Source organism: Sycon ciliatum, chromosome 4 (assembly GCF_964019385.1).
Source record: "Sycon ciliatum chromosome 4, ocSycCili1.1, whole genome shotgun sequence".
NCBI lineage: Eukaryota > Metazoa > Porifera > Calcarea > Leucosolenida > Sycettidae > Sycon > Sycon ciliatum.
The window spans coordinates 40,230,132-40,243,428 of record NC_088646.1 but is presented as its reverse complement, the minus strand read 5'-3'; the positions used below and the strand labels follow the sequence as shown (position 1 = coordinate 40,243,428).

The 13,297-nt window shown below is 53.9% G+C and overlaps 1 protein-coding gene across 1 annotated transcript; it reads right to left on the bottom strand.

The window, feature by feature from the left end:
* Nucleotides 1-2,005: 2,005 nt before the first annotated feature.
* On the bottom strand, nucleotides 2,006-6,078 carry LOC135816154 (extracellular calcium-sensing receptor-like). Its single transcript, XM_065329547.1, has one exon. It carries the CDS (start codon nucleotides 5,802-5,804, stop codon nucleotides 2,712-2,714), a length of 3,093 nt encoding a protein of 1,030 aa, XP_065185619.1. The 5' UTR covers nucleotides 5,805-6,078; the 3' UTR covers nucleotides 2,006-2,711.
* Nucleotides 6,079-13,297: the final 7,219 nt, after the last annotated feature.

Genomic DNA, 13,297 nt, shown 5'->3' with positions numbered 1-13,297 from the left:
GCAGCCGGATCAAGTGTAGTTTCTACAGATGCGGAAAGTTCAGTCGAACTGGGTCTGTTGCAAACTGAGACAGACAGACACAACGAGGGAGAGAGAGCCTCAGTGCACACCCACACACTCTCTCTCTCTCTTTCTCTCTCTCTCTCTCTCTCTCTCTCTCTCTCTCTCTCTCTCTCTCTCTCTCTCTCTCTCTCTCTCTCTCTCTCTCTCCCGTTGTCAACGTAGTCACTGTTGCGGTCCAAAGTCAATTGGCTGGAAAGTGGGAACACATGCCGAGAGTCCTCAAGCTCAGTCAGAGTATCCTCAATGCAATATGCAACGCAAGTACAGTGTAGGTCCATTTGGTACATACACAGTGCTGTCGCCGGTATACAAACACTACTCTACAGGGAGTCGTCAAATAATTTTTTTAAAGTATTTGATGACTCCCTGTATACAGGGAAGAGATTTGTATACATGTGCATGTATACAAATCTCTACATATTAAATTAAATTATGAGAAATGAGTTTCATGAGGTGTTTGGAACTGTTTTCCATACTCGTACACTCGCGTAGGAATTTGAAGCTGATTGTCCATCCACTGTAGTAGTTATAGATGTGCCAAACCGTGGCAGTACTCCTCAATCAATCATAGACATCTTGTACATGGTATCTTTGTACCTATTTACTAGCATACTGAGCACCTCTACATTACTTTCCCCACCAGTTCTGTCATCATCTGCATCCATCACAACACTCTGGATAATGCAGAACACTCAAATCCTATACGTCATGTATAGGATCTGTCAAAACACTGCAATGTCCTCCCTAAAATAAAATGCCTCTATAAGCCAAGTGATAAAACTGGCACTTTTCCAAACTTCTGAAAGGAGCCAACTAATGCTGCCCTAATAGGCGATTTACACGACAGGCACTTGCACGTTATACAGGGCCGTGATATACGAGAAAAGTGACTGTGTGGATTCACACGGCTGCACTCGACGACAGGCACGTTTGCACTTTTGAATGCTTCACCCACCAGTGGGTATTTAAAATTTTCAAAAGACGCATACTACAATTTATCATGTTGAAAAAATCAAGTCTTGTTTCACGCTTTTTGGTGTACTTTGAAGTAAAATGTACTCGTGCACGCCACGATTAGCGTGAAAGTGGGCCCCCAGCTCGCTTGCACTTTTCAGCCACTTTTCTCGTTCACAGGTAAAATGCCATAGCAACATTCCGGTGCACATGTATTTGCCTGTCGTGTGAATCGGCTACAACACATTACTGAATACGCTTTAGACACAGGACTTATCCCGGGCGGTACACTTCTAAAGTCCCATATTATAGTCACGTGATTGAATGGTTTCGCGCGCAATTTGCCTGTGCGGTGCTCTCCAAACCTGGCATGAGATGTGTACAGAAGGACTCGTACGGTATATCCGCGGTAGTATGATTTCTCGATTTCAACCCTCCCTCTCCCCCCCCCCCCCCAGGGGAGGGTTGAAATCAACCTGGGTCAAGCGCAATGCGTCATGTATACGCTCCAGGCAATCTGTGTTCATGGCGGGTTGAAACGCCTCATGTAAACACAGCTTTAGGCCGTGATCGTTTGGTAGATCCAGATCCAGATCCATAGGATCTGCAGTGATCGATTGGTCGAATCCGGATCCAAATCTCTCAGATTTGGATCCGAGCAACCATGCCCTGGGAGCAGGGTTGACTGGATCCATTTTCGCAAAACATGACGTTTGTATGTGTTTGGCGTGTAACAATCATTGTTATACGCATTTGGTACACATACACGTGGACAAGCGTTGCGCCATGCAGATGAGTACGACGAGTACGAACCTGGACTAACTTTTCGAACGTGATATTTTTACCTCAGCATGGCCACGGCAGCAGTGTGTTCCAAATGTGATCGATTGATTCTGAGGGATCCGACGAAACGATCAGTCTTAGTTTCACTGCTGTTCGAGCACCGTGACCGTACTGGCATCCTAAACACATTGACGGCACAGTTCAGTTCAGATTTCAGTTGAAGTCCTTCATAATAATGTGATATAGACCATGTTACTAAGATAATTCCATTGTGTCATTGGAAATGTGTATTGCAGTACAGCTATGTATGGTGGGATGATTCCTAGAGAACTGGACAAGAGCTCAAGCTAGTCTCCAGCAGTGGAGATTTTCAATTCACTGAGTTTCAACTGAGCACGAAAAACCCTGGGGGTAAAGCATGCAATATATATTATCAGTAGGCAACAGGTCATCAACAAACCTCTATGTGTGGGCAACAAAAATCTTGTCATGTCGAAAAACAATCAACTTCAATCAAGACATACCGCTCAAACAGTGGTCGAGTCCTGTGTGCCATGGCGTACTGTGAATGACGGGCACATCCTGTTTAGTACCGTCAGACATCCACGCCACGAACTTACAAGTATCTGCCCTGCGTGGCTCTATCGTACGTGCCTTACGTGGCTCTATCGTACTTGCCCTACGTGGCTCTATCGTACGTGCTTTGGGTGGCTCTATCGTACTTGCCTTACGTGGCTTTATCGTACGTACCTGTTTAGCACTGTCAGACATACATGCCACTAACTTACAACTATCTGGCTCATGTGGCCGCCTATCGTACGTGCCTGTTTAGTATCGAGTTACTGTCTAACGTTACACGCCACTAACTTACAAGTATTTGCCTTGGGTGGCCGTCTATGGTACGTGCCGGCTTACGTGGCGGCTCTATCGCTGGCCACGGAGAGCGCACCACCGCTGCGCCGCCGTCTGCTTCCTCTGCCCACGTGGTCGGCGTACACGGAGTTGCGGTGCTTGCGGAATAGGAAGATGTACAGCCGCGGCGTAAAGAGGAATAGCCAGATGGCGGCCATGTGCGTCAGCAGCCTCAGCGAGTACAGCACGGCCACATACTTGGTATCGGAGAAGTAGATTGGTGGCGCCAGCATGCCCCAGACGGCACACAGGCAGAACGATGTCAGGAAGATGTGCCGTGCCTCGTTGAAGTTCATCGGCATTTTGCGCGTGATGAACGCAAAGACGCTGGTGACCAGGATCAAGATGACGATGTAGACGTCGAGGACTGCAGAGCGTTTCGAGTCGTAGTCGCACAGCAGATACACATGCGGCGTGTCATCATGGTAGAGCTCCTTGACCGTGGGAGTGTGTGTCAGGGTCAGCGTCAGCTCTAGGGTAATGCCGATGAATGAGACGATGCAGATGAAGATGACCTGCGCCGGAATGCTCAGCGTCCACTTGCGCGTGAACGTCACCATCTGCTGGGCAGCGATGGCCATGCGCGCCAGCCGGCTGGTCTTGATCAGCAGTGTTGCCGTGGTGAATATGAAGGGCGGTGACTGCGCCAGCTTGGCAACCAGGCAGTGTAGCTTGCTGGGACGTCCAATCTGTACCAAGGCCACGGCGTAGCCAACCAACATGCCAATCAGAATCAAGATCATGAGATGATAATCGGATGCTTTGGCTACAGGTGACGCACGGTAATAGCAGAACACGGCAAGCGTGAAGATGACCAGGGACATACACACAACAACGGCCACCGTCAGCACGATTCCGATCGGGTCTCCCCAGTCAAGGAACTTGCGCGGCAGTGGAATGCACGCAGTGCGATTCTCGCTGGCCGTCTCTCCATTGCCACAGCCCTCACAGGAACCAATGCCGTTCTCCGGCGCTCTCTCCTTCTTGGAACAGTCTATGCACTCGGTGCAGCACGGCCGATCCGGGTTATCCTTGGTACCCTGGCCAAATCCACACTTTTTACGGCACGTCGACGAGATGTTGGCAGGAATGCGCTCCGACCAGAGGATGAGGTCTTCCTGGAGCTGTAGCACGGCTTTTCTCTTGCCCTCCGCGCCCGTCACCAGCTCCCAGTGGCCTACATCGCTGCTGTTCTGCGTGATAAAGTTTGAAATGGAGAACGCCGGACTTGGCTCGGATACACGCGTTAACAATTGGCACTCTCCCTGTGTGCAGGGGAATGTGACGTTGCGCACGGCTTCGCGCATTGCCTTGCCGTTGGCCAGGGTCAGGAGACGGTCGGTGACCTGGTCTGCTGGGGTGTCCGCTGGTATGCTGTCCAGTAAGATCTTGAGTGCTCGCACTGACAGCTCCGTCGCTGCAAGGATGTTGCGAGTCCAGCCCAGCCGGGGTGCAATCTCCTCGATCTTGCTCAGCGTTAAGCGGAACTTGGGATTGTCGCAGGATACATTCGCCCACGATTTTTTGCGTCCTGCGTAGCTCTGCGAGCAAGCATTGCCGCAGCCGAACACATCCTCCCAGAAGTGACACAGCCATGGGTTGTCCGTCTCGCTCTGTTGGCGTACATCACGCGTGGTCAGCGATAGCAAATAGTCCACGTAGCCGTTCACCCGCTCCGTTATGAAGTCCGTGAAGTTTAGCGGCAGGCGAGGTCGCAATACCAACGCAACAGGTACAGCAGGGGCCAAGTTTTTCATTTGCTGCAAGCGTGATGATGTGCCCCAGTAATCACTGCCCAACCACAGCTTGTCCAGTTTCTTAGCTCTCAACATACTACCACTCCTCGAAAGGTTTTCGCGAGTTTCCACAATGGCCTTGAAGAGGAGTTCAGCTTCGTAGCTGCGTGCAAACAGAATAACTACCTTCGCGTCGTCGTACAACATCAGATTGTTAACGATGTCGGGTATGACAACATCACGCAGTGGGTCCACCGAGCTGAACGTCGTTGAATAGGCAATGCAGACATTAGCCAACAGAGCGGCCTGTTGCAGCTTGATAAGGCCCGGCGTGCCGTAATTATCATTCGACGACGCCAGTGCTATGATATAGTTCCATTTGAAGTGGACAACAATGTCAATGAGTGCCTGCGCCTGGCTCTGATCTGGCGCCGCTGTTCTGAAGAAGTACGGCAGCTGTCCTCCGGAGTGGTTGACAAAGCCATTGCCCGTGGCACTGGGGCTGATGTGCGTCAGTTTCTCAATGGTGAAGATCGTCGACACGGGCAGCACGACGCGGCTCTCTGTCAAACCGACTGCAATGGCCATGTTCCGTATCGGCACGCTGGTACCGGACGGACACATCACCCCCACGTCTTCGGTAGTAGCGCCGGGATTCTCACTGCTGACATCTCTATAAACATTAGTTGAAGGTTCAGTTGTTGGATCCGTGCCGCTTCCATTGCTGTTCATATCGCTAGCACTGATGTTAACCGATGGCTGCGGGCACTGCGGCAGCAATTCGTCGCGGAGTCCGCAGAAAGATTTCCGACCGACAAGCGGAATTTCCGACGCAAATCGCAGCGCCATGCGTGAGTTGACGAACAGGGAGCTGCAGCTATCAGCCAGTGTGTATCCTATGTCAATACTCCGACCTGGCACCGTCGACTGTAGCGTGCCATTGTACACGTTGTTTATCACGTACGCGAAGATCTGTGAGTTATCCACCAGACGATAGCTCCTGAACTCGCTGCATGTCTTCTGTATTCCCTCGTCAGACACATCAGCAAACGGGAACTTGTTCGACGAGCCTTGGATTTCATCGGGCCGCTTGAACAGTGGGAAAAGTCCCCCAATAACTACGCTGGCATTCTTCTTGAAATAGTGAGAGTCCGGAGCTGTGGAGGGTAGGGGCATGCACGTCGGGTGTTGGTCATGGTTCTTCAAGCTGCTCGACGTGCTGTCCAAAGTCATCTGCGCGCTAACCAGGTGGACCGCTAGAAGAAATGCTGCTGCACAAACCAGGCGCTTAGCCATCGACTTGGCGGCAGGGTCACCCGTCAACATGGTGTCGTTGGACCGCACAGGCAGATGCATAGGCACGAGAGGCAGGTAATTATTGTTTTTCTCCTCCAATCTATCAACTGGAGGAACTCTCTTGCAGATACATGTACAAAGTCCGTGTCATTTCGTAGGGAAGAGATCTGCTGTGGATACACAAACAACACTTCCAATCGCTAGCAATATTCTACGTCCAGCGAATCATAGTGGTAGAACAAAACAAGTGACATAATTATAACGCGCAGGACATTTTACGGATACGCGACAACTGATACCAGTATTGATAAGAACAGATTGAATTCTGTACTACTAATTTTAGTGGTATTGTGGTGTTGCTCCGCTTCACTCAGTTCAGACGCTGTCGACTGTCATGAAGTCGCAGGGGCCTAGCGAACAGTTTGTAGCGCCTGGCCGGCTGATCAGTGTACAACAGACTGTCTGTAGATTTACCATGCATACTGACCAGGCCGGGAGCTAGTAAGGGACCATCGCAAAAGTTCGCAGAAGCCCCTGAAACGAAGAGCATACGTTTGGGGGGGAGGGAGTCGGTGCGAAAATCGCAAACCGGGCTTCAATTCAAAAAAGTATTGACGACATAATTATAGGAGCTGTAGGATTAGCGCTATATATAGCATGCCATCACAGCGGGCGTAGATCGCTTGTCAGGACGCGTAGTCCATTCATGCAACTGCGCGTGTCGCGTAGCTGGCTGCCTGTACACTGTGTGTAGTCTAGTACCAAGAGTCCATAAAACGCGTGGTTTATGGACTCTTGCTAGTACTAGTACTAGCAGGGGTTCATAGGGTTTATGAACCCCTGCTGTATTATTATAATAATTATTATGTGTGAGCATCCAAGTGAAATAATGAAGGCCATATTGTGACTGTCGTTTCGTTTGAGGGGGGAGGGAGGGGGGTCAGGCCCGAAACTCACGGTCTTCGTTTCGGGGGCTTCTGCGAACTTTTGCGATGGTCCCTAAAAAACCAGGGTTTTCAACTAACTAATATTACTGATGTCTTTTCACAGATGCACCAATCTCCGAGTCTTTCACTGAATGAGGTGAACGATGTTACGTGCAGCGCCAGTACTCAGTAGATCTACTGGCAGTAGATCTACATGATAACAGATAAGATTATCACGCGAGTATCATCAGTTCAATCAGCCCTTGCCGCAACTCGCTGATTGAACTGTTGAACTGTTGAACTGTTGAACTGTTGAAGGTCCATCAGTAGACCCAGGTGCTCGAAGTCCGTACACTTTTACAGGGTGTGTTTGCCGAGCTGAAACTCACGCTAGCAATGATCACTTGCCAGAATCCTGCTCGTGGATGGAAGGTATCTTGTCCAAGTTTGTTCTGAGGCCAGGCTCGATTGAACCAGGCCATCTTTCGATCCGATCTGTTTCTCTGGAGTTCGCTGATTTTTCATTTCAAATTTTGGTGTCGCAGAGGGTACTCTAAGTCCGTACTGATCAGAGGTGACTCGAAATACGCACATATTTCCGCTAATTGCTAACTAGCAATCCCTCGGTTACGACGAAAGCACCGAGGGGATATGTTTGGCATGTGCCTCCACCAGTATTTCTTGCAAAAGCGTAGTTTGTTGCCGAAATGCAAGCTGTTTTAGTCGGCTCAGAGAAGAAGCAGCTGCGCTGTGAAAACCGCGGGAAAACAGTGGTGGAGATGCCAGGAGTGTCAACCTTTCTGCAAGGATTGGTGGTTCTCTGTAAATTCTTCTCCTCTGGCCATTGTCAGCTCTAAGCTGGCTCTTGATGATTGAGTGAAGGTCCGTTTGACGCTGTGTCCGTTCGAAATCGGTCTTGGCAAAGTTGATTTTTGCATGAAATGCAACCCAATTTGTATTTCGTATGGACACTCGAAAACCCACTCGCGTGGTATGGGACTTCTGCTTATCGTAGATCCCTGAAAATTGGTACGCGAGGAGAACATACCACACTGTCCCCTCCATAAAATATTTGAGTCGAATACAATAACAGAACATGAAATTATGGGCGTACGAACTTAGGATACCATGTACGGACTTCGAGCACCTGGGTCTACCATCAGTCATCACGTACATTGTACGTACATGTACATGACTGTACAATCATGTAACTAAAAGTTACTAAATAATTACTTCAAACAGTAAGTCGCAAGCAGGGAGTCTAAGACTAGCGCCAGATAATAGTCTTATCCTCACAACTGGCGAAGTCATCTGAATTCTGAATCGACCCGCAATGCATACCTGAGCTACACCACACGGAGCGCGCGCGCACACCACATACACACACACACACACACACACACACACACACACACACACACACACCACCACCACCACCACCACCACCACCACCACCACCACCACCACCACCACCACCACCACCACCACCACCACCACCACCACCACCACCACCACCACCACCACCACCACCACCACCACCACCACCACCACCACCACCACCACCACCACCACCACCACCACCACCACCACCACCACCACCACCACCACCACCACCACCACCACCACCACCACCACCACCACCACCACCACCACCACCACCACCACCACCACCACCACCACCACCACCACCACCACCACCACCACCACCACCACCACCACCACCACCACCACCACCACCACCACCACCACCACCACCACCACCACCACCACCACCACCACCACCACCACCACCACCACCACCACCACCACCACCACCACCACCACCACCACCACCACCACCACCACCACCACCACCACCACCACCACCACCACCACCACCACCACCACCACCACCACCACCACCACCACCACCACCACCACCACCACCACCACCACCACCACCACCACCACCACCACCACCACCACCACCACCACCACCACCACCACCACCACCACCACCACCACCACCACCACCACCACCACCACCACCACCACCACCACCACCACCACCACCACCACCACCACCACCACCACCACCACCACCACCACCACCACCACCACCACCACCACCACCACCACCACCACCACCACCACCACCACCACCACCACCACCACCACCACCACCACCACCACCACCACCACCACCACCACCACCACCACCACCACCACCACCACCACCACCACCACCACCACCACCACCACCACCACCACCACCACCACCACCACCACCACCACCACCACCACCACCACCACCACCACCACCACCACCACCACCACCACCACCACCACCACCACCACCACCACCACCACCACCACCACCACCACCACCACCACCACCACCACCACCACCACCACCACCACCACCACCACCACCACCACCACCACCACCACCACCACCACCACCACCACCACCACCACCACCACCACCACCACCACCACCACCACCACCACCACCACCACCACCACCACCACCACCACCACCACCACCACCACCACCACCACCACCACCACCACCACCACCACCACCACCACCACCACCACCACCACCACCACCACCACCACCACCACCACCACCACCACCACCACCACCACCACCACCACCACCACCACCACCACCACCACCACCACCACCACCACCACCACCACCACCACCACCACCACCACCACCACCACCACCACCACCACCACCACCACCACCACCACCACCACCACCACCACCACCACCACCACCACCACCACCACCACCACCACCACCACCACCACCACCACCACCACCACCACCACCACCACCACCACCACCACCACCACCACCACCACCACCACCACCACCACCACCACCACCACCACCACCACCACCACCACCACCACCACCACCACCACCACCACCACCACCACCACCACCACCACCACCACCACCACCACCACCACCACCACCACCACCACCACCACCACCACCACCACCACCACCACCACCACCACCACCACCACCACCACCACCACCACCACCACCACCACCACCACCACCACCACCACCACCACCACCACCACCACCACCACCACCACCACCACCACCACCACCACCACCACCACCACCACCACCACCACCACCACCACCACCACCACCACCACCACCACCACCACCACCACCACCACCACCACCACCACCACCACCACCACCACCACCACCACCACCACCACCACCACCACCACCACCACCACCACCACCACCACCACCACCACCACCACCACCACCACCACCACCACCACCACCACCACCACCACCACCACCACCACCACCACCACCACCACCACCACCACCACCACCACCACCACCACCACCACCACCACCACCACCACCACCACCACCACCACCACCACCACCACCACCACCACCACCACCACCACCACCACCACCACCACCACCACCACCACCACCACCACCACCACCACCACCACCACCACCACCACCACCACCACCACCACCACCACCACCACCACCACCACCACCACCACCACCACCACCACCACCACCACCACCACCACCACCACCACCACCACCACCACCACCACCACCACCACCACCACCACCACCACCACCACCACCACCACCACCACCACCACCACCACCACCACCACCACCACCACCACCACCACCACCACCACCACCACCACCACCACCACCACCACCACCACCACCACCACCACCACCACCACCACCACCACCACCACCACCACCACCACCACCACCACCACCACCACCACCACCACCACCACCACCACCACCACCACCACCACCACCACCACCACCACCACCACCACCACCACCACCACCACCACCACCACCACCACCACCACCACCACCACCACCACCACCACCACCACCACCACCACCACCACCACCACCACCACCACCACCACCACCACCACCACCACCACCACCACCACCACCACCACCACCACCACCACCACCACCACCACCACCACCACCACCACCACCACCACCACCACCACGAGAAAAGCCTCTTTTACGGGCAAAGCAAATGTATATCATTACAATATGTAAAGTGAACAGGGGAAATCAACACAAAACCAACCGGAAAATGATGAAACACAAAAGCAGTCAAGGAAGTAAATCAATACAAAAGCAAGCAATGAACACAGAGTAATAAAAGGGGAAAAACCAAATAGCATTATATTAAGTTGAGGCCAAAGGCAGCACCCTACTCCGCCTGGCGGCACTGGGCCAGAAATGAGTTCGGCTGTCGCCTCTTGCCGTACGAACCGCGGCAACCGCGGAAGCAGGTGACTGCCCATCGCAGCAAGCAGAAAGACAAACGGGTGCGTAGTATGCCCATTACTAGTGGGTACTTCAGTTCAGTATGGCGCTCAACAAACAGGGAGGCCAATGATTTCAGGAATTGAGTAGTTTCTGGGCCACTAAAGCCGTACGTCGAGAACACAAGTGGCGTGAAGGAGCCGCGCTCCACGTTAACCACACGGCTGGCGTATTGATTTTTCTTGTTTCGCTCGTGAGACTTCAGCTGACTCAGGGCTTGTGATCGAGACAACACAGACGCTGCGGGATGAGTGATCCGCACATCAAAGTAAGCGTCCTGTTGCCACGACCAAAAGCCGCGAGCCCGCACATCCAGACGAGCTTCTGCGCATCGGTTGAGGGAACGACCACCAGGCAAATGCTCACTGCTGCAGGGCAATAGCCGGGGCTCCGTCTCTACGTCCACCACTCCAGCCTCCCTCAGTAGTCCAGCAACCAAGTCCCGCACCTCATTGTGACGGGCAATGGTATAGCCGCCAGTGGCACAGGTAAGTGCATGAGCGGGGCTGAGAGGCACACCACAAACACATGAATCGGGTAGCCCACTCAACCTTCGCCCATAGCGGATGCACAGGGCATCACGGAAGTCGGATTTCTTTAGGATGGTTCCATCTTGCCACCGCGGGGCAACAGTCAACCATGACGATACTCCCTTTTCGGACGCGATTTCAACAAGAAATTGTTGCTCCGAGCTCAAGTCCGCCTTAATGTCTTGTTGCCGGCTGCATAGGCTCCGCATTTTGCTTGTCCGAGTCGAGCGTGCCAGCTGGCGGGTGTCCCCAACAGCATCGCGGACGGGATCATGATTGGAGAGCCTCACTCGGTCGGCAACCTCCTGGGTTGTATCACCGGAGCCCTCTGACTGGGCAGTATCCGACAAATCGCTCCTTGCCATATCACCAGGCACGCTTGGAGGGTTCGCATATGTGCCAGTCAACAGTAGCTGAACAAGAGGCTTTGTGATGCTCAAGGATGCTGCGAGCTCTGCTGGTGCACTGTCCTGCAACAGAGGGAGGGCCAAACCACCAAGACGCACTGGAAATGACATCAGCTCTCTCTCTCAGGGCTACCAGGACGAACGCCATCCCCCAGAAGGGCAGGTATCAGGCAATCATTGATCCTCTCATCAAGCTCGGCCAGTATCTCAGCCGAACAAGGTGAGCAACGCAAGTGGTATGTCCATGTGGATGACAGACCCTTCGTAAAAACGGTGTATGCGGCCTGAGGCTGAGTGACAGCCATCCCCGTCAGGGAATCCAGAACCTGCTTCCATTTATCCACCTTCTTGGCCATGAAGGCAGAGCAGAACTCCTCACTGCCAATCGCTCCGCCGAGGTGACGGTTGCCGCTGGTCTTGATGGTAACTCCAGTGGCGGAGAAGAGGCGCTGGGCCTCTTCCTCATGCTCCGGCTTGACCAGCAACATTGATTTCTGTGGGTTTGGAAAGTATCCATAGTCAGGGCCCAGTTGGCTTATGTCTCCCCAGTATGTGGACAATGAAGAAACGCGGCCACCTGCAGAATCGTCGTCCGCGTACCAAACCTGAGCCACAGATGGATTGGATTCCTGGAGGCGCCGAATCATCGGGACTGTAGCGATACCATACAGAGCCATGGCCAGCGGATCGCCCTGGCAAGTACCCTCCAGTGACTCAATCTCCCCGCCGCCAGAGACGAAGAGACGAATTGAAGAACTGTACGTGTTCTGGAACACCTTTGCCATAGCGGGGCATACATAGGGCACGTTATGGAGGGCCGCGTTTCTATTCAATGAATTGAACGCATTCGTAGCATCTACAAACAAGATGCCTTCCGTGTCCTCTCGTGCGAACAACTCCTGCATTGCATGAACCCCTGCCTCACAGGCAGACGGCACCCCAATGCACAATTGCATGGGAGCAGTAGCACGCAGTACATCGGACTCAAGCACCCGCATAACGGCACGACACACAAGCCGGCGGAACACTTCACCCACCGCAATCGGCCGCACACCTGGGTGTTTGTCCAATGGAATAAGTCTAGCGGCGGTAAATGCGGATAGGTGTTCCGGATCCAAGTCCTCCGAGCACAGGCATTGGGCAAAGCTGGCAAGAGCAGTACAGAGACCATCTGACGATTTGCGATAACAGGTTAGCATCCGGCACCACGCGTCAGAGTCCAGACCAGATGGGCCCGAGGACCCCTTCATCTGTCGGCCCAGACGTCGGATGAGCACTATACTGTTGATTGGCTCCGGGTCGCCGGCGAGAAGTA